General features: G+C 44.6%; 1 protein-coding gene across 2 annotated transcripts in view; it reads right to left on the minus strand.

Annotated features, from left to right (window-relative positions):
- The window catches only part of dnajc4 (DnaJ (Hsp40) homolog, subfamily C, member 4), a 274705-nt gene that overhangs the window by 235980 nt on the left and 15606 nt on the right, over positions 1 to 23119 (minus strand). For both annotated transcript variants that reach the window (XM_072245531.1, XM_072245532.1), the window contains exon 3: positions 6344 to 6437. In XM_072245531.1, coding sequence (XP_072101632.1) covers positions 6344 to 6437 — 94 coding nt within the window. The remainder of the gene's footprint in view (positions 1 to 6343; positions 6438 to 23119) is intronic.

A 23119-nucleotide genomic window follows, 5' to 3' on the forward strand; every position in this document is an offset into this window, starting at 1 on the left:
AATACAGAGAAAGAAACAGTTAAAGCAGAGTTACAAGAAAAAGATTGCGAACCCTTTGCAATTATCTGGTTTTCTGCATTAATTACGCGTAAAATGTAGTCTGATCTTCATCTAAGTGACAATAATAGACAAGCACAATCTGCCTAAACTAATAACACACAAACAATTGCACTTCTTCTCATTATTACTGAGTAGCCATTTAAACAATCATAGTCTTGGTTCAAAAAAGTATGTGAACCTCTGGGGTTATGCCTTCTACAAAAGCTATTTGGAGTCAAGTATTCCAATCAATGAGATGAGATTGGAGGTGTGGGTTGTAGAGGTGCCCTGGCCTATATAAAAAAAAGACACACGAAGACCGGTTACTGACAGAGCCTGCTCTTCTCAAGAAAGATCTATTGATGTGCTCCATGCCTGAATCAAAAAAAAACTTTCAGAGGATCTTAGAAGTTGAATTGTAGACAAACGGTTTTTCTTGCAACTATATATATGCGTTTATTAAATAGTTTTTTTATTTATTAAATAGTTAAGTTAAAATAAATAGAGTTAAAAAAAAGAAATTTTTAAAAATGAGTTGTAGGGTCCTTGAAAGTGAGTCCGTAGGAATCACTTCAGGGTTGAGGTGAGTGAAGTTATCCACCCTGGTTCAGGAGCCTGATGGTTGTAGGGTGATAATTGTCCCTGAAGCTGGTGGTGTGGGACCCGAGGCTCCTGTACCTCCTTCCCAATGGCAGCAGTGAGAAGAGAGCGTGGCCCGGATGGTGGGGTCCTTGATGATGGATGCCTTCTTGTGACAGCACTCCCTGTAGACGTGTCCAATTATTAGGCCAAAGTCTCCTTAGAATCAAGACCCAACTAAAGATTAGCTTTGTATGTCACACATACATCAAAACAGACAGTGAAATGTATCATTTGTGATGTATAGGGGCAGCTCGCAAATGTCACCAAACTTCTGGCACCAACATAGCATTCCCAAAAATTATTAACCCTAACTGTCACAAACAAGAGAAAATCTGCAGATGCTGGAAATCCAAACAACACGCGCAAAATGCTAGAGGGACTCGGCATCTATGGAAAGGAGCAAACGGTCGATGATTCGGGCTGAGACCCTTCATCAGGAGTGGAAAAGGAGATGAGGAGTCCCTCATCTGATCGTGATTCTTTCGGGAATGAGGGAGGAAACTGGAACACCTGGAGGAAACCCACATGGTCACGGGGAGAACATACAATGTCCTTACAGACAACGGCAGAAATTGAACCCCAACCGGTGATCGACGGCGCTGTAAAGCGATTGCGCTAACAGCAATGCAATCGTGCCGCCCCTAGAGGGCAACGTGGAGTCTGCCTGCTCCTGATAATATGGCCATGTCCATTGGATGCAATATGTCCATTATATTTATATATACATATTATATATATACACACACACACACAGCTACTCCACCGTGGACAGTTTGTTACCTTACGCAGTATGGTACTGCAAAATTCTGTTCACATTCGTTCTGTTTCCCCAGCCTTAGATCAGTCACTGAAGCAGTGCAGATTTGGAGATGCCACGAGAGGCTGGTTCTCTAAGACACACCCGCACGATCACTCACCTCCCCATAGCCAACAACGATAAATTATGATAGGTCACCTATCACACAGCAAAATACACCCAGTGGCCACTTTTTTTTAGGTACAGTACACCCACTCGTTAATACAAATATCTAATCAGCCAATCATGTAGCAGCAACTCAATGCAAAAGAGCATGCAGACATGGGCATGGTCATGCACTTTGGTAGAAGAAACAAATGTGCAGACTATTTTTCCAAATGGGGGAGAAAATCCAAAAATCTGAGGTGCAGCCAGATTCTAGGAGAACCTGATCATTAAATTTGCTGATGATACCACAGTGGTGGGGCTCATTAGCAAAAATGATGAAACTATGTACAGGGAGGAGGTCAAACACCTAGAGAGCTGGTGCAGTGATAACAACTTGATGCCTAATGTCACCAAAACCAAGGAGATGATCGTCGATTTCAGACGGTCTCAGCCTGAGTACACACCCCTCAGCATCAGCAACTCCACAGTGGAGAGAGTGGAAAACATCAAGTTCCTTGGGGTGCAGATCTCGGACAACCTCACCTGGTCCAGGAACACCACTGGGATTGTGAAACTAGCCCAGCAGAGATTGCACTTTCTGAGGAAGCTTAAACAAGCATCACTCCCCACTAACATCTTAACTACATTCTATAGAGGCGTGGTTGAGAGTGTGCTGACCTTTAGCATCACAACCAGCTGCAGTGCTGTCTTGTCAAAAAGCCTTGCAGAGGGTGGTTAGGGGAGCAGAGAAGGTTATTGGGGTCTCCCTACCTTCTGTCCAAGACCTCTTTCAGAGTCGATGCCTCCAGAAGACACGGTACATCATTAAAGACCCCTCATGCCCTCTCCATGAACTGTTTGTTCTTCTGCCATCAGGCAAACATTACAGGAGCATCAAAACTAAAACCACAAGGCTACTAAACAGCTTCCTCCCACAGGCAGTCAGACTGCTAAATAGCTGCTCTACCTGACTCTGCTTTGGACACTTTTAACTTGCACTGGACACCTACAACTTGATTTTAACTGACATGCGGCTGTTATGTTTATTATCTAGTGTTGCGTTTGTTATGTTATGATTGCACTGCTCCTGAGAAACGCTGTCTCATTCTGCCCTGCAGAGCTGATGTACGGTTAGAATGACAATAAAGTTTTTTGAATCTTGAATCTTTGAATCTTCAAAGGGACTTGGGGGTCCTTGTGCAGGACATCCTAAAGGCTAACTTGCAGGTCGAGTCGGTGGTGAGGAAGGCAAATGCAATGTTTGCATTCATTTCAAGAGGTCTAGAATTCAAGAGCAGAGATGTGATGCTGAGACTTTATAAGGCACTGGTGAGGCCAGTTCTGGGCTCCTCGTCTAGGAAAAGATGTTCAGAGGAGGTTCACAAGTGTGATGCCGGGCATGAAAAGGTTATCATATGAGGAACGTTTGATAGCTCTGGATCTGTACTCTCTGGAATTTAGAAGGATGAGGGGGATCTCATTCAAACCTTTTGAATGTTGAAAGGCCTAGACAGAGTAGATGTGGAAAGGATGTTTCCCACGGTGGGGGAGTCTAGGACAAGAGGGCACAGCCTCAATTTAGAGGGGCGTCCATATAAAACAGGGATGCAGAGGAATTTCTTTAACCAGAGGGTGGTGAATTTGTGGAATTTATTACCACAGGCAGCTGTGGAGGGTGGAGGCCAGGTTATTAGGTGTATTTAAGGCAGAGCTCAATTGGACACAGCATCAAAGGTTACAGGAAGACCCGGGGAGTGGGGCTGAGAAGAGTAAAAAAGGGTCAGCCATGGTTAAATGGCGCAGCAGACGTGATGGGCCGAATGGCCTAATTCTACTCCAATGTCTTATGGTCAAGAAGTTCAGTTGTTATTCAGACCAAATATCAGAATGGGGGAAGAAATGTGATCTAAGTGACTTTGACTGTGGAATGTTGGTGCCAGATTGGGTGGTTTGAACATCTCAGAAACTGCTGATCTCCTGGGATTTTCACCCATGATGGTCTCCAGAGAATGGTGAAAGAAACAAAAAAAATCCAGTGAGTAGCAGTTCTGTGGGCAAAGATGCCTTGTTAATGAGAGAGGTTAGTGGAGAATGGCCAGACTGGTTCAAACTGAACAGTAACTCAAATAACCACGCGTTACAACAGCGGTGTGCAGAAGAGCATCTTTGAATGGACAACAAGTCAAACTTTGATGTGGATGGGCTACAGCAGCAGAAGACGACGCCAGTTCAAGCTCAAGTTTAACTGACATTCAACCATGTACATGAAACACAACAACGTTCCTCGATGGCCAAAGTGCAAAACAGTCACACACAGCACGTATAGCATATATAATTAAGATAGCAGAAAAACATAGTCACAAAAAAATATATACAGCCCAGGTCCCTGAGTACCACTGCCCATAGATTGATGGTGCATAGAATGTGGTCCTGGAGCCACGTTTCTGCAAGAACAAGCACACAGCAGTTTCTCATCTCGCCCTAGTGCAGCCACAAAGGAACGCAATCCAGCTTGTCTTCCACCGAGCGAATACAGGAGAGCAGCGCCACTGGGAGGGGCCAGCTTCTAATCCTGCATAGACCCCAGCTACCTCCTACACCGCCTCTACGCAGTTGCAGCAGGCAGCCTACAGTGGCATGAGGGCCTGGTCCACTGCTAAGCACGGCTGAACAGTTTCTACTGACATGTGAAGGGGTAAAGGCGGGTTGTTGGCGCCTTAAAACCAGTCGCTTCGGGCAGATGAGGATTGTCAGCTGTGGTTGGCAGCTCATCTGGGAGAAGGACGGCTCTGATCTCAAACCTCCGCTGCCTTGTGGCTATACCCACTCATGGGAAAGGCTTTGGGAGTAAACCCCGAGGGAAAAATCCAGAGTCGGAGTCCATAAGGCAGTCCTACATTGAGTTCGACACTGACTGGCAACTCCTGCAACACTGCTGGTTCCAAACTGTATCGGTCTCTGCCATTTCATAGTCATAGTCATACTTTATTTCTTTGGGCTCATCAGATGCGGGGAGAGGGGGAGCTTGCTACATGGGCAACAGCTTGCTCTCCATATCGTACTGCCCGGGCTTGCGTATCTAGACCGCTAGGATGCAAAATCCATGGTCAACCCTGACCGACGGAGGCCTCATTCACTCACGGCTGATCAACACCTCCATCCATTAACCCAACCCGCCACAACCCAAACCACGTCTACTTCATCATTTCCTGTCAGAGTCACCTTATGTTCAGACACTCCTGCGCCCAGCCTCACTTCATGGACATACAATCTATGTATAGAAGTTATCTTATGTATTTATATTTATCATGTTTTATTATTATTGTGTTCTTTATCTTACTGTGTGTTTTCTTGTGCTGCCTTGTTTTCAGAGGAACAATTATGTGCTTGATATGACATTAAACAATCTTGAATCTTGGAATATCAAGGCCAAACCAATGCGGAGATAGTTGGAAAGGTGGCCATTCTGTGATCAACTATGAGGCAATGTTGCAGCTCTATAAAACCCCGGTTAGAGCACACTTGGAGTATTGTGGTCAGTTCTAGTTGCCTCATTGTAGGAAGCTTTAGAGAGGGTGCTGAGGAGAATTACCAGGGTGCTGCCTGAACTAGAGGTCTGGTCTTATGTGGAAAGGCTGAGCGAGCTGGGGCTTCTCTCTCTGGAGCGACGGAGCGTGAGAGAGAACCTTATAGAAGTATACAAGATGATAAGAGGCATAGATAGAGTGGAGAACCAGATGCTCTTTTTTTTTTACCAGTGCAGAAATGGCTAATATAATGGAGCAAAATTTTAAGGAGATTGGAGGGATGTCAGAGGTAGGTTCTTTACACAGAGAGTGGCGGGTGCATGGAATGCCCTGTCGGGAGTGCTGGTAGAGGCAGATGCATTCGCAACATTTGGGAGATTCTGAGATACACACGTGGATGATGGAAAAATGGAGGGTTGTGTTGGAGGGAAGGATTAGACTTATCTTAGGGTAGGATAAAAGATTGGCACAACATTCTGAGATAGCCGTCTGCAAATAAAGAATCAACAAGTTGTCAATATTGGCCCACAATGTTGTGCCAGCCATGTAACCTACTCCAGAAACTGCCTAGAATTTCCCTACCGCATAGCCCTCTATTTTTCTAAGCTCCATATACCCTATTGTATCCACTTATTCCTATTGTATAGTTTCCCGTCATGTTCCCCTTAAACTTTTCACCCTTCGCCCTCAACTCATGACCTCTGGTTGTAGACCCACCCAACCTCAGTGGGAAAAGCCTGCTTGTGCTGGCAGCTCATTCCACACTCTCACCACACCCTCTGAGTGAAGAACTTTCCCCTCACGGTCCCCTTAAACTTTTCACCTTTCACCCTTAACCCATGACATCCCCTTGTAGTTCTACCCACCCTCAGTGAAAAAAGCCTGCTTACATTTACCCTATCTATACCCCTCATAATTTTGTATACCTCTATCAAATCTCCTCTCAATCTTCTACGTTCCAAGGGATAAAGTCCTAACCTATCCAACCTTTCCTTATAACTCAGGTCGTCCAGACCCAGCAACATCCTTGTAAATTTTCCCTGTACTCTTTCAAACTTATTTACATCTTTCCTGTAGGTAGGCGACCAAAACTGCACATAGTACTCCAAATTAGGCCTCACTAATGTCTTATACAACTTCAACATAACATCCCATCTCCTTTGATTCATGTGACACCATGGTCTGTAAGGAGCATGCAGTGTACACAAGACAACACGCAAGATTTCCCTACCTTCTTTGATTGCTCACGGAAAGCCTGCTTGATCTCTTCAAGTGTTGCATCTGGTTTGATCCCAAGAACAGCGTAGTAGGTGGTGCTACTGAATCTGGACAAAACAGAAGACGAGTTACTGGCTGATTGGAATTGCTTCATAAAAAGATATTTTTGACATTATTTCAACGGTTTTGAATATAGACTTACAACCTCATCCAATTACTGCTATCTTTGGATTACCAATGATAGATTCAAATTATTTAACCTCTTCAGCACGTAGGATGATTGCATTTCTTACTTTAATGGCTAGAAGATCCATTTTGCTGAATTGGAAAGAGATTAACCCTCCTACTGTATTTCATTGGTTTTCACAAACTATGGTGTGTTTGAATTTGGAAAAAATTAGAAGTGTGGTTTATGATCCTTCCATTAAATTTGAAAAAACTTGGAGGCCATTCATTCAGCATTTTCATTTGATGTAATTTGACCATTTCCAAACTTATTTTATTTCTCTGTACTGTTGGTTGAGAGGAATGGAGTCGTCGACACTAAGGTTTTCTTCTTTCCCATTTTTAAGTTGATAGAATTGCCCAAGTCTTTTAGTTTAGTTGACTAATTCTGTTCAGTTAAGTTTATTTTTGGGATGGGGTTTTTTCTTCTATTTTTTTTTTTCTTTTTCAAGATTTTTCTTCAGTTTTTTTTTGCCCTGTATTATTCATTGTTATTCTACACGATTGGGAGCTTTGTCAATTTATACTATTTGGTCTTACAATTACTCATTTTAAGTGTAATAATGTATCTCCTACTATTTGTATTATTGCTATGTTATGTTTTCATTCTGTGAAATTAATAAAAAGATTGAAAAAAAAAAGGAAATGCTTCATCTTCAGTAACCTCAATGGATCTGGGGTTGAGAGGGTGAACAGCTTTAAGTTCCTCGCCGAGGATCTCACGGGTACTGTACATACGGGCTGTGTGATGAACAGCACCTCTTTCACCTCAGACTGTTGAAGAAGTTTGGTATGGGCCCCCAAGTCCTAAGGACTTTCTACAGGGGCACAATTGAGAGCATCCTGACCGGCTGCATCGCTGCCTGGTATGGGAACTGTACCTCCCTCAATCATAGGGCTCTGCAGAGAGTGGTGCGGACAGCCCAGCGCATGTGTAGATGTGAACTTCCCACGATTCAGGACATTTACAAAGACAGGTGTGTAAACTGGGGACCCGAGTCACCCCAACCACAAACTGTTCCAGCCCCTACCACCCGGGAAACGGTACCACAGCATAAAAGTCAGGACCAACGGGCTCCGGGACAGCTTCCTCCACCAGGCCATCAGACTGATAATTCACACTGATACAATTGTATTTCTATGTTATGTTGACTGTCCTGTTGTACATATTATTTATTATAAATTACTATAAATTGTGCATTTAGGCGGAGACATAATGTAAAGACATTTACTCCTCATGTGTATGAAGGATGTAAGTAATAAAGTCAATTTAATTTAATTCAATTCAACTCAAATGTCAGGGACTTCAGAAATGACTACGCCAAGGACGCCAGTCAGAATCAGGTTTAACATCACCGGTATATGCCGTGAAACTTGTTAACTTTGCGGCAGCAGTACGATGCAAGATAAGTAAAGAAAAAAATGAATTTAAGTATAGGTATGTGTATTAAATAGTTAAATTTTAAAATAGTGCAAAGGCAGAAGTAATTAAAAAGAAGTGAGGTAGTGTTCATAAGGTCAACGTCAATTTAGAAATCGGATGGCAGAGAGGTAGAAGCTGTTCCTGAATTGCCGAGTCTTTATCTTTAGGATTCTGTACCACAATGAGAACAAGGCATGCTCTGGGTGAAGGGGGTCCTTAATAATGGATGTCACCTTCCTGAGACACAGCTCCTTCAAGATACCTTGGATACTGTGGAGGCTGGTGCCCATGATGGAGCTGACTAATTTTACAGTCTTCTGCAGCTTACTTCGATCCTGTGCAGTAGCCACCCTCCCCCCATACTGGACGGTGATGAGGCCTGTCAGAATTCTTTCCAGGTAGAGTGTTTTAGGTGACGTGGCAAGTCTCCTCAAACTCCTTATGAAATAGAGCTGCTAACCTGCCTCCTTTACGGCTTCACCAATATGTTGTGACCAGGTTAGGCCTTGAGAGATCCTGACACCCAGGAACTTGAAATTGTTCACTCCCTCGACCTCTGATCCCTCAATCCAATCCTACTCCTCCGAGAGGACCACAACCTTGTCATGGTTTGGAGGCTTCTGTGCCTCAATGACCCAGACAGCCAGGGCTTCATGGTCTGGCCCTTGGTAGAGTCACCCAAACTAAACAGTTCAAAGGGTAGGCGGTCCTCTGGTCCTCCAGGTTCAGGGGGTTCAGCTCAGGACTAACAACCCTGACTGGTCAAACAAAATTGTTATGGAAACAGCAAGGAAGAATCCTTTTACACCTGAGTGTGACGGTATTCCTGAGTCTCCACCCAGGATTTATGTGACTGACAGTAGTGAAAACCGAGAGGAAGCTACTGACCCGATGAAGGAAGCCCTGAACACCACCAGAGATGGAGGACCTTCATTGCTGCCCTAAACGCCAGTGGTGTAACAGTCAGTAACACACATAGCAGAGTCAAAATACTTTCTGTTGGAATCAGTTGTTTTTAGTACTTCTAATAAGGAATTAGTTGAATTAGTGTGAGACTAAAATCATAGTTTTAATCCAATCACAGACAAGAGAAAATCTGCAGATGCTGGAAATCCAAGCACACACAAAATGCTGGAGGAAAGAGTACAGTCGATGTTTTGGGCCGAAACCCTTCAGCAGATGAGGAGTAGAGTTAAAAGGCTGGGGGGGGGTGGGGGGGTGGAGAAGGTGGAGAACAAGTTGACAGGTGAACTCTATTAAGGTCTATAAACCTCCAACTTCCACCCTGCCCTCAAATTTACCTGGTCTATTTCTGACACCTCCCTCCCCCTTCTTAATCAGATTGTCTCTATCTCTGCAGACAGCTTATCTACTAATGTCCATAAAGCACCAATTTCTCGAACTTCCAGTAATGGCCCCGTCCTCTCCTTCACCATTCCGCCTTTCTTTCTTCCATGGCCTTCTATGCACTCTTGTTAGACGACTTCTTCTCCAGCCCTGTATCCCTTTCACCAATCAACTCCCCAGCTCCTTACTTCACCCCTCTCCCGCCCAGTGTCACCTATCACCTTGTGTTTCTCCCTCCCTCCGCCCACCTTTTAACTCTGACTAATATAATCATTATAATATAATTATTTTAATTGTGTTACCTATTAACTGGATCATTTCTATCTGAAGAATTTCTGTTATCTCCATAAGGCCATAAGACATAGGAGCAGAATTAGACCATTCAGCCCATCGAGTCTGCTCTGCCATTTCATCATGGCTGATCGCGGATCCCACTCAACCACATAGATCGATCAGCAAGCAATCAACTTACGCCTTAAAGATACTCACGGACTTGAACTCCCCTGCAGTCTGTGGCAGAGCATTCCACAGGTTTACTACTCTCTAGCTAAAACAATTCCTCCTTACCTCTGTTCTAATTTTGAGGTTGTGCCCTCCCCTCCAGTTCTGGATACCCCTACCATAGGAAACATCCACCCTATCTAGTCCTTTCAACATTATATAACCATATAACAATTACAGCACAGAAACAGGCCATCTCGGCCCTTCTAGTTCATGCCAAACTGTTACCCTATCCTATTCCAACCGACCTGCACTCAGCCCATAACCCTCCATTCCTTTCCTGCCCATATATCTATCCAATTTAACTTTAAACGACAACATTGAACCTGCCTCAACCACTTCTGCTGGAAGCTCGTTCCACACAGCTACCACTCTCTGAGTAAAGAAGTTCCCCCTCATGTTACCCCTAAACTTTTGTCCTCTAATTCTCAACCCATGCCCTCTTGTTTGAATCTTCCCCACTCTCAATGGAAAAAGTCTAACCACGTCAACTCTATCAATCCCCCTCATAATTTTAAACACCTGTATCAAGTCCCCCCTCAGCCTTCTACGCTCCAAAGAATAAAGACCTAACTTGTTCAACCCTTCTCTGTAACTTAGGAGATGAAACCCAGGCAACATTTTAGTAAACCTCCTCTGTACTCTCTCAATTTTATTGACATCCTTCGGTGACCAGAACTGTACACACAATACTCCAGATTTGGCCTTACCAATGCCTTATACAAATTCAACAGTACATCCCAACTCCTATACTCAATGCTCTGATTAATAAAGGCCAACAATCCAAAAGCTTTCTTTACCACCCTATTCACACGAGATTCCATCTTCAGGGAGCTATGCACCATTATTCCTAGATCCCTCTGTTCTAAAGCATTCCCTAATGCCCTACCATTTACCATGTATGTCCTATTTTGATTAGTTCTACCAACATGTAGCACCTCACATTTTTCAGCATTAAACTCCATCTGCCATCTTTCAGCCCACTCTTCTAACTGTCCTAAATCTCTCTGCAAGTTTTGAAAACCTATCTCATCATACATTCTGTAGGTTTCAATGAGATCCCCCCCCCCATTCTTCTAAATTCCAGTGAGTACAGGCCCAAAACTCCTCATATGTTAACCCCTTCGTTCCCGGAATTAACCTCATGAACCTCGAGACATGAAGGAAAGAGCAGTAGATACAGCGCAGTCCATCAGAGGCAGAGCGCTCCTCATCACTGAGCACCTCGACAAGGAGCGCCCATCGTCAAGAAACCCCCACAATCCAGGCCCTGCTCCCCTCTTGTTGCGGCCATCGGGCAGGCGGTACCGAACTTGGGTCCCACACCACCAGATTCAGGAACAGTTATTACTGCACCCTTCAACCACCAGGCTCCTGAACCAATATGGATAACTTCGCTCACCTCAACTCTGAACTGATTCCACAACCTACTTCCAAGAACTCTACAACTCATGTTCTCAGAATTATTTACTTTTGTGCAATTTGACTTCCTGGGTTGATTGTTAGTCTTTGTTTATTTATAGTCCTTCATAAATTTTATTGTATTTCTTTATTTACCTGTAAATACCTGCAAGAAAATGAATCTCAGGTAGTATATGGAGTTATGACCACTTTATTAGGTACACCTGTTTGTCGATACAAGCAACAAACACCAGAATGGGGGAAGAAATGTGATCTAAGTGACTTTGACCGTGGAACGATTGTTGGTGCCAGATGGGGTGGTTTGAGCATCTTGGAAAGTGCTGATCTCCTGGGATTTTCACGCAAACAGTCTCTAGAGTTTGCAGAGAATGGTTGCGAGAAACAAAAAGCAGTGAGCGGCAGTTCTGTGGGCAAAAGCGCCTGGTTAATGAGAGAGGTCAGAGGAGAAGGGCCAGACTGGTTGAAGTTGACTGGAAGGCAACAGTGACTCAAATCACCACACGTTACAACAGTGGTGTGCAGGAGAGCATTTCTGATGCACAACATGTCGAACCGTGAAGTGGATGGGTTACAGCAGCAGAAGGCCACCAACATACACTTAGTCCAGGAGATGCCACTGAGTGTAGGTAGCTTGATAACAAGTTTACTTTGACTTTGATGAAATTAACCTAGAACCATAAATGTTGGCTTTCCTTGAGCATCTTTTACTGGTTTCACAGCAGATGGTCTAGAATGTAAGAGCAGGGATGTGATGTTGAGGCTCTATGAGGCACTTGGAGTACAGTGTGCAGTTTTGGGCTCCTTATTTTACAAAGGATATACTGACATTGGAGAGGGTTCAGAGAAGATTTATGAGCAATGAAAGGGTTACCGTATGAGGAACATCTGGCAGCTCTTGGGCTGTATTCCCTGGAGTTCAGGAGAATGGGGGGGAAGGGGATCTCATAGAAACATTCCAAATGTTAAAAGGCCTGAACAGATTAGATATGGCAAAGTTATTTCCCATGGTAAGGGAGTCCAGGACAAGAGGGCACGACTTCAGGATTGAAGGACGTCCATTTAGAACAGAGATGCGGAGTAATTACTTTAGTCAGAGGGTGGTAAATCTGTGGAATTTGTTGCCATGAGCGACTGTGGAAGCCAAGTCATTGGGTGTATTTAAGGCAGAGATAGATAGGTTCTTGATTGGCCAGGGCATCAAAAGGTATGGGGTGAAGGTAAGCAAGTGTGGATGACTGGAAGAATTGGATCAGCCATGATTGAATGGTGGGGCAGACTAGATGGGCCGAATGGCCTACTTCTGCTCTTAAATCTTATGATCTTATGGTCTTATCTGGGAGATAGTGGCCTGCTTGCTCTGCAAAGAGATCATAATGTTGACTGGAACTTTCTTGTATCTAGGTGGAAGTTATGAACGTTATAATTCCATAACAATTAACTACACTCTTTCAAATTTCTCATAAAATAGTAAACATAGTTGTCATAGAAACAGCAGAATATATATATACACAGACTGTAGATTCGAGGCTCCAGCTCTGATTCCTGGTCAATGTGAAGTTGGCTTGTCTCAATCAGGCCAGCTGCTGAGAATGTCACCATTCTCAGTCAACGGTGACTGAAGTTTGGCTAAATGTCCTGATTAACTACTTAATGATCATTCCTGAAAGATGAAACATTATGACAAACAAGGCCAGATGTAGCTATGACTGGTTCATTGCCCCACAGCCTTAAACAAAACTGGTTATTAAAGAGAATGGTTGTTACCTATGGAGTGTGAGCCAATACAGTTTCCAGAAGATCATAAGACATAGGAACAGAATTAGGCCATTCGGCCCACTGAATCTGCTAATTTATCCTGCCTCCTCCCCGTAACCTCTGACACCCTTCCTAATCAAGAGCCCATCCACCTCCACTTTAAATGTACCCAATTGTCTTGGTCTCCACGGCCATCTGTTATTTAGTTACTGCCCGTTACCCCGCTGGTGTTTAGGGGAGCAATGAAGGTCCAACACCTTTGGCGTGTCCAGGGCTTCTTTCGCTGTGTCAGCAGCCCGGTTCTCACTGCCGTCAGTCACGCAGGTCCCGGGTGGAGTCTCAGGAATACCGTCGCACTCAGATGTAGATGGGTTCTTCATTTTGTTTGACCAGTCAGGGTTGTTGGCCCTGAACCTGGAGGACCGGTGTGGCCACTCTTAGTCTGGCCTCTACCCTTTGACCTGTTTGGCATGGGTGACCCTACCAAGAGCCAAAGCACAAAGCCCTGACTCCAGCCGACACAGCTCTCCGGGTCATTGAGGCAGGAAAGCCTCCAAACCCTACAGCGAGGTTGTGGCCAAGAATTAAGATTCACCACAAGTACCACCTCCTCATCTCTGTTCTAACGGGATGTGCTTTGACTGCCACTATAGGACACATCCTCTCCACATCCACTCTATCCAGACTTTTCAATATTCAACAGGTTTCATAGAACATAGATATTTGTGCCAACCATGTAACCTATGGTAGAGACTGCCTAGAATTTCCCTTCCGCATAGCCCTCTATTTTTCTAAGCTCCATGTACCTATCTAAGAGGCTCCTAAAAGACCCTACTGTATCTGCCAGCAGTGCATTCCACGCACCCATTTCAATGAGATCCCATCTCATTCTTCTAAGCTGCAGTGAGTACAGGCTTGGAGCCATTAAACGTTCCTCATGGTTAACCCTTTTATTCCTGGGATCACTCTCATGACCATCCTCAGGAGCTTCTCCAACATTAGCATGTCCTCTCTTAAATACGGGGCCCAGAACTGCTCACAGTGCTCCAAGGGCGGCCTGTCCTTCATCAGAACGTCAACGATGTCTTCGAGGGACAAAGATTCTGCAGCATAAATCTATCAGCAATATTCCTGGAACATAGAAGGCTCAAGGCTAAGTGGACTGAGCTTTTAGGATTCTTAAAGGAAAGGGTAGAGAGAAGCAGTATTTTTTGCTGTTGGGAGGAGTCCAGGACAAGGGGGACGAAATCTTTTAATCAAGGCCAGGGTGGTTAGAAGTGGCGAGGAAACATTTCTTCACAGGAAAGGATGGCAAGTGCTTGGAGCTATCTCCTGCAGAAAGCTGCCAACACGAACAAAAGTGATAAATAATAAGCGTGGACGTGTGTTTCTACACGGGGGACTTGGAGCCAGCGCATGTGGATGGGAGGGTCACAATATGAGGCTAGTGAGTGACAGTGCAGACTCGAGGGACCAGGGCGTACTCAGTTCTCGGGGAGGGAGAATATTGGCACGGAACAGTTGTAGTACTCCTCTGTTGCGCAGGGGAAAAAGATTTCGAAAATCAGATCCTGCCTTTTCCAACCGCCCTATTTCAGTTCTCCAGTATTAAAACTCTGGTATTTGACACAGGCAGCCATGTCGGATCCTGATGTTTCTGCAGTCAAAGGTTCAATGGTCAAGAACGAGGCATGAAACTTGTTGCTTACGATGGTTTTATACTGAGCTTTGCAAGAACAAAGGAAACAGGGGGAAGGAAGACAGAAGAAAGCCTACTGCCAGGGGATAGAATAGAATAAGAAACCCAAACCACCACGGTCTGGTCCTCTTATACCAGATGCTAATGGCGAGAAGAACAAAGAGCAGAGAACAAATCAATGAGGTTTGGTCCTGTAATTCCAGACTGGTGACGGCACATATTCCACTGCTTAAACTAACCACTAAGACAGCCCCCGTTCAAGTAATCAGAATCAGATTTAATATCACCAGCATGTGTCATGCAATTATGTTCATTGCAATATATAATGACAAAAAATGAATTACAGTAAGTATATACATTAAATAGTTAAATGAATAGTGCAAGTAAAAAAAAGTAGTGAGGTAGTGTTCATGTCCATTCAGAAATCGGACGGCAGAGAGGAAGAAGCTGTTCCTGAATCGTTGAGCGGTGACCCCTATTTCCATCCAGGGGGTCAGGGTGGACATGGTGGAGGATTACAAATACCTGGGGATACGAACTGACAATAAACTGGACTGGTCAAAGAACACTGAGGCTGTCTGCAAGAAGGGTCAGAGCCGTCTCTATTTCCTGAGGAGATTGAGGTCCTTTAACATCTGCCAGATGATGCTGAGGATGGTCTACGAGTCTGTGGTGGCCAGTGCGATCACGTTTGCTGTTGTGTGCTGGGGCAGCAGTCTGAGGATAGCAGACATCAACAGAATCAACAAACTCATTTGTAAGACCAGTGATGTTGTGGGGATGGAACTGGACTCTCTCGTGGTGGTGTCTGAAGAGAGGATGCTGTCCAAGTTGCATGCCATCTTGGACAATGTCTCCCATCCACTACATAATGTACTGGGTGGGCACAGGAGTACATTCAGCCAGAGACTCATTCCACCGAGATGCAACACAGAGCGTCATAGGAAGTCATTCCTGCCTGTGGCCATCAAACTTTACAACTCCTCCCCTGGAGGGTCAGACACCCTGAGCCAATAGGCTGGTCCTGGACTTATTTCCTGGCATAATTTACATATTACTATTTAACTGTTTATGGTCTTTTTTACTATTTATTATTTATGGAGCAACTGTAACGAAAACCAATTTCCCCCGGGATCAATAAAGTATGACTGTGACTATGACTATGAGTGAGTGCCTTCAGGCTCCTGTACCTCCTTCCTGAGGGCATGTCCTGGGTGGTGGGGGTCTTTAATGATGGACGCCGGCTTTTCTGAGGCACCGCTCCCTGAAGGTGTCCAGGCCATGATGGAGCTGACTATGAGTTTACAGCGATTCAGGAACAGCTTCTTCCCCTCTGCTATCCCATGAATGCTACCTCACTACATTGTTTTAAATTTCTATTTTTTTCATAGTCATACTATATTGATCCTGCGGGAAATTGGTTTTCGTTACAGTTGCACCATAAATAATTAAATAGTAATAAAACCATAAATAATTAAATAGTAATATGTAAATTATGCCAAGAAATAAGTCCAGGACCAGCCTATTGGCTCAGGGTGTCTGACCCTCCAAGGAAGGAGTTGTAAAGTTTGATGGCCACAGGCAGGAATGACTTCCTATGACGCTCTGTGCTGTATCTCGGTGGAATGAGTCTCTGGCTGAATGTACTTCTGTGCCTACCCAGTACATTATGTAGTGGATGGGAGACATTGTCCAAGATGGCATGCAACTTGGACAGCATCCTCTTTTCAGACACCACCACGAGAGAGTCCAGTTCCATCCCCACAACATCACTGGCCTTACGAATGAGTTTGTTGATTCTGTTGGTGTCTGCTGCCCCAGCCTGCTGCCCCAGCACACAACCAGCAAACATGATCGCACTGGCCACCACAGACTCGTAGAACATCCTCAGCATCGTTAAATAGTTAAATGAGTATATATAAGTGTGGGTGTGTATGTGTATGTAGGTATGTATGTATGTGTGTGTGTATATATATATATGCACACACACACACACACACACACACACACACACACTGTAATTCACAGGTTTTTCTATTATGTATTGCATCCTACTGCTGCTGCAAAGTTAACAAATTTCACAACAAGCGCTGGTGGTATTAAACCTGATTTTGAACGCTCTGCAGCTTATTTCAATCCTGTGCAGTGGCCCACCCTATCCCACCGCAGCAGACGGTGATGCAGCCAGTCTGAATGCTCTCCACAGTACATCTGTAGAAAATTTGCAAATGCTTTTGGTGACATATAGCCGCTGTCATGCCTTCTCTGTAGCTGGGTTGGGTCCTCAGAGATGTTGACACCCGGGAACTTGAAACTGCTCACTCTCTCCACTTCTATGAGGACTGGTGTGTGTTCCCTCCTCTTGCCCTTTCTGAAGTCCACAATCAACTCTTGTGGTCTTACTGGCACTGAGTGCAAGGCTGTTGCTGCAATGCTGCTCAACTAGCTGATATATCTCGGTCCTTTCAGTGGCCATTGAAAGTTTCCAAAATGATAAAAAGGCAAATGCAACCACTAAAAAAACACACTGAACATTTACATGTGCAGCAGATAGGTAATATTACTTGTATATTGTCCCTATACCACAAACCTCATTTCCAGAAAAGTTGGGATATTTTCCAAAATGCAATAAAAACAAAAATCTGTGATCTGTTAATTCACGTGAACCTTTATTTAACTGACAAAAGTACAAAGAAAAGATTTTCAATAGTTTCACTGACCAATTTAACTGTATTTTGTAAATATACACAAATTTAGAATTTGATGGCTGCAACACACTCAACAAAAGTTGGGACAGAGTTAAAATAAGATTGAAAAGTGCACAGAATATTCAAGTAACACCGGTTTGGAAGACTCCACATTAAGCAGGCTAATTGGTAGCAGATGAGGAATCGTGACTGGGTATAAAAGTAGCGTCCATCAAAGGCTCAGTCTTTGCAAGCAAGGATGGGTCATGGCTCACCCCTTTGTGCCAAAATTCGTGAGAGAGTTGTTAGTCAGTTCAAAAGGAACATTTCTCAATGCAAGATTGCAGAGAATTTAGATCTTTCAACATCTACAGTACATAATATTGTGAAAAGATTCAGAGAATTCAGAGACATCTCAATGCGTAAAGGGCAAGGTCGGAAACCACTGTTGAATGCGCGTGATCTTCGAGTCCTCAGGCGGTACTGCCTAAGTCATGCTACTGTGACAATTATAGCCACCTGGGCTTAGGAGTACTTCCGAAAACCATTGTCACTCAACACAGTCCGTCACTGCATCCAGAAATGCAACTTGAAACTGTATTACGCAAGGAGGAAGCCATACATCAACTCTATGCAGAAACACCGGTGAGTTCTCTGGGCCCGAGCTCATCTCAGATGGACCTAAAGACTGTGGAGCCGTGTGCTGTGGTCAGATGAGTCCACATTTCAGCTAGTTTTTGGAAAAAACGGGCGTCCAGTTCTCTGTGCCAAAGATGAAAACGACCATCCAGATTATTATCAGCGAAAGGTGCAAAAGCCAGCATCTGTGATGGTAGGGGGGTGCATCAGTGTCCACGGCATGGGTGAGTTGCATGTATCTGAAGGTACCAATGACTCTGAGGCGTATATTAGGATTTTAGAGAGACATACATTGCCATCAAGGTGACGTCCCTTCCCGGGACGTCCACGCTTATTTCAGCAGGACAATACCAGACCACATTCTGCACAGGCTACAACAGCGTGGCTTTGTAGACACAGAGTGCGTATGCCTGACTGGCCTGCTGCCAGTCCAGATCTATCTCCTATTGAAAATGTATGGCGCATCATGAAGAGGAGAGTCGGACAACGGAGACCACGGACTGTTCAGCAGTTGAAGTCTTATATCACGCAAGAATGGACAAAATTTCCAATTGCAAATCTACTACAATTAGTATCCTCAGTTCCAAAACGATTAAAAAGTGTTATTAAAAGGAAAGGCCATGTAACACAATGGTAAGCATGCCTCTGTCCCAACTTCTGTTGAGTGTGTTGCAGCCATCAAATTCTAAATTTGTGTATGTTTACAAAATACAATTAAGTTGGTCAGTAAAACTATTGAAAATCTTTTCTTTGTACTTTTGTCAGTTAAATAAAGGTTCACGTGAATTAACATATCATAGATTTTTCTTTTTATTGCATTTTGGAAAATATCCCAACTTTTCTGGAAATGGGGTTTGTATAATTACACATATAGTAAATAGGTTTACACGATTTGTTTTTGTGCATGGGATGCGGTGGTTGATGTCCTTGCTGCGGTTTGCGCAATTTGATTTTTTTTGGCGCGTGGGGAAGTTTGATATTCTTGTGGGCGTTTACCACGATTTCTTTTTTTGCGCATGGTGAGGGTTAATGTTCTTGTTGCCGTTTACACAATTATTTTTTTATCTGTGCAGGTGGAGGGTGACATTTGCCCTTGAACAGCCCCCATAGTTTTCTTTGTTTCGTGGCTATCTGGAGAAGACAGATCTCAGAGTTGAATGCTGCATGCAAACTTTGACAATAAATGTACCTTGAACCTTAATTGTATTAAAATACAAGTAAGCATAAGAGAGTTAAACTACAAGGAAAGTAACAATTATACAGTCCAATCCGACAACCACAAAGCTTGTTGCCACTACACACACCAATTCATCACAGGATGTGTGAGAGGAATTGCCCCACCACTCTGTTCAGGTTGCAGCTGCTGGGGCGATTGAGAAAAGTCAGCTGGCCCCAGTCCTGTTTATAACTGATAAAGTAAGGGCAAGTCAGGGGTAAAGGTTGATTTATACTTGTGCGTTAACTCGACACCGTAGGTACAGCGTTGCTGCAAACCCTACGCATAGCCTACGCGGATCCCTACACCGTAGCCTGACGCACACCTCTCCCAAAATGTAACTGCGCGTCGCAGCAATGCAGACCGCAACAACTGTGATTGGTCTGCTTGGTAGCATCGCATTTCCTCCTATGCTGCAACAGCTTCCCATTGGCCGACTGAAGGGCAGGGAAGGAACTCTGGCTGCAATGCTTTCCATTAAGCTTTACAGACCTCTGAAATTATGGAGGACACATTTCGCTTTACGAAAAAAGATGCTACCTTTAGACCTGTTTACCCCAAGAAAGACTACCATGACCACGAAGCCTTGCGCGGGCAGGTGTGTGCGCATGCTCAACATGTGCGAATTGCTGAGCGACGCAGACACACCAACGCACAAGCATAAATGCTCACAACGCGCGTAAGCCACTTGCGTAGGTTACGGCGTCGAGTTGACGCACAAGTATAAATCAGCCTTAAGATGGAGAACGGGGTCAAATAACCAACCACTATTCCAATGCAACATAATTACAGAGCCAGACAGAAAAGGAGGAACAAGCTCCTCTCCGCCACTCAGTCTGATCATGCTGAGTCACCTTGCCCACCTCAGATCCTCAACCCTTCCAACCTGCGCCAAATAAAAAACCCGTCAACCTGAATGAGGAAATCAGCAGGTGAAAGGCAGAGTAGGAGCTCTGAAAGGTCTGCTCAGAGGAAGGTTGAACCTGAAGGCAGGATTCTGAGCATTGTGGAGAAGCAGAGGGATGTTGGGGTCCACGCCCGTAAATCCCTCAAGGTTGCCGTGCAAGTTGATAGAGTGGTTAAGAAGGCATCTGACGTGTTGACCTTTTACTAGTTGGAGGATTGAGTTCAAGAGCCGCGATATAAAACCCTTTCCATCCGTCCCTCAACCTCTTTGACCTCCTACCGACAGGCAGAAAGAGTCGAGGTATAGGAACAAGGACTGTCAGGCTGGATAATAGCTTTCTCCCCCAGGCTGTGAGACCTCGAAACACCCTGCTACCACCCAGTACACATTACTTACAACAGTGCCAATAGCATTATAGAACACGGAAAACCTGAGTTGCACGGAAAGATTGAATAGGTTTGGACTTCATTCGGTGGAGTGTAGAAGATTTGACAGAGGTAAACAAGATTATGAGGGGTATAGCTCAGGCAAATACAAGCAGGCTTCTTCCACTGAGGTTAGGTGAGACAAGAACTAGAGGTCATGGGCTAAGGGTGAAAGTTGAAATGTTGAAGGGGAACATGGGGGTGAACTTCTTCGCTCAGAGGGTGGCGAGCTGCCAGTGCAGGTGGAGGATGCGGGGTTGATTTCGGCAGTTAGGAGGTATTTGGGTAAGTACATAAACGGGTCTGGGTGCAGATCGATGGTCCAGCACAGACTGGATGGGACGAAGGGCCTGTTTCTGTGCTGTGTGCTCCATAACTCAATGGCTCTTTAACAGTACAGCATGGGAACAGGCCCTTCGGCCCACAATGTCGTGCTGGACCAAATTAATTAGTAAGCAAATGGCCAACTGAACTAATCCCTTATGCCTAAAACTGTCCATATCGATCCATTTTCCCTCTCATCCATGTGCCTATCTACATCATCATCAGGTGCCATGCCCAGTTTGAGCTTTGACTGCCATGGCCCACACACCGTGCCTACCTACACATTTCTTAAAAGTCCCTAATGTATCTGCCTCTACCACCAATCCAGGCACCTCCCACTCTCTAAGCAAAAAAAAACCCTGCCTCTCACACCTCCTTTAAAATCACATCTTCCAATCTTAAAGGCATGCCCTCTGGTATGAGACATTTCAATCCTGGGAAAAGTATACTAATAAACTGATTCCTAAGCTCCCAGGTTCCCTGGGTCTTAGCACTCAGATCTGCAGCTGGATCTTCAACTTCCTCACAGACAGGACCCAGGCTGTAAAAATAGGGGACAAGCTCTCCTCTACAATCACTCTGAGCACTGGTGCCCCACAAGGCTGTGTACTCAGCCCCCTGCTGTACTCACTGTACACCCATGATTGTGTAGCCAAGTTTCCATCAAACTCAATATATAAGTTTGCTGATGACACAACAATTGTAGGCCGTATCTCGGGTAATGATGAGTTTGAGTACAGAGAGGAAATTAAGAACCTGGTGGCATGCTGTGAAGACAATAATCTATCCCTCAACGTCAGCAAGACAAAGGAATTGGTTGTTGACTTCAGAAGGAGTAGCGGACCTCACGACCCAATTTACATCGGTGGTGCACAAGTGGAACAGGTCAAAAGCTTTAAGTTCCTCGGGGTCAATATCACAAATGACCTGACTTGGTCCAACCAGGCAGAGTTCACTGCCAAGAAAGCCCACCAGCGCCCTTACTTCCTGAGAAAATTAAAGAAATTTGGCCTGCCCCCTAAAACCCTCACTAATTTTTATAGATGCACTGTAGAAAGCATTCTCCTAGGGTGCATCACAACCTGGTATGGAAGTTGTCCTGTCCAAGACCAGAAGATCGTGAACACGGCGCAGCACATCACACGAACCAATCTTCTATCCTTGGACTCACTTTACACCGCACGCTGTCGGAGCAGTGCTGCCAGGATAATCAAGGACACGACCCACCCAGCGAACACACTTTTTGTCCCTCTTCCCTCCGGAAGAAGGCTCAGGAGCTTGAAGACTCATACGGCCAGATTTGGGAACAGCTTCTTTCCAACTGCGATAAGACTGCTGAACGGATCCTGACCCGGATCTGGGCCGTACCCTCCAAATATCCAGACCTGCCTCTCGGTTTTTTTGCACTACCTTACTTTCCATTTTCTATTTTCTATTTATGATTTATAATTTAAATTTTTAATATTTACTGTTGATTTGTACTCCAGGGAGTGGGAAGTGCAGAATCAAATAGCGTTGTGATGATTGTACGTGTAAGTGTAAAGTATAAAGTATAATATATTCTCTGTCCACTCTATCTATGCCCCTCAATCTTGAAAACCTCTGTCAGATCTCCCCTCGGCCTCCAGCGCTCCAGAGAAAATAACCCAAGTTTGTCCAGCCTCTCACGAAAGCACACGCTCCCTACACCAGGCAGCATCCTTGCAAACCTCTTCTGCACACTCTCCAAACCCTCAACATCCTTCCTATAATCCCGCTTATAATATAGTTGTATATTTAACTATATGTTGTATATACACTTTATGTCAACTTATATATCTAGAACTGTTTTTATTATTTGCTAATATTATTGGGTTAATATTATTTTATGCGGTTCCTTAAGATTGTTAGAGCTTGGGGAGGTAATGGGGATAAGCCCTCACTACCTATTGAAAGTTCCCAATAGCCTCTGACAACCAAGTCCAGCTCCTGGACTTTACGTGTGGCTTACCTACTCAGCCCGGCGGAACCGTTTCTACTGCCAGTAGCTGGCAGCTCATCTGGGAGAGGGAAAAACTCTGATCTCAAACCTCTGCTGCCTTGCGGTTGTACCCGCTCGTGGGGAAGGCTTCGGGAGTGAATCCCGAGGGAAAAATCTGGAGCTGGCGTCCCTAAGGCAGTCCTACGTTGAGTTCAACACTGACTGGCAACTCCTGCGATGCTGCTGGTACCAAACCGTA

Source organism: Mobula birostris, chromosome 28, assembly GCF_030028105.1.
Source record: "Mobula birostris isolate sMobBir1 chromosome 28, sMobBir1.hap1, whole genome shotgun sequence".
Lineage (NCBI taxonomy): Eukaryota > Metazoa > Chordata > Chondrichthyes > Myliobatiformes > Myliobatidae > Mobula > Mobula birostris.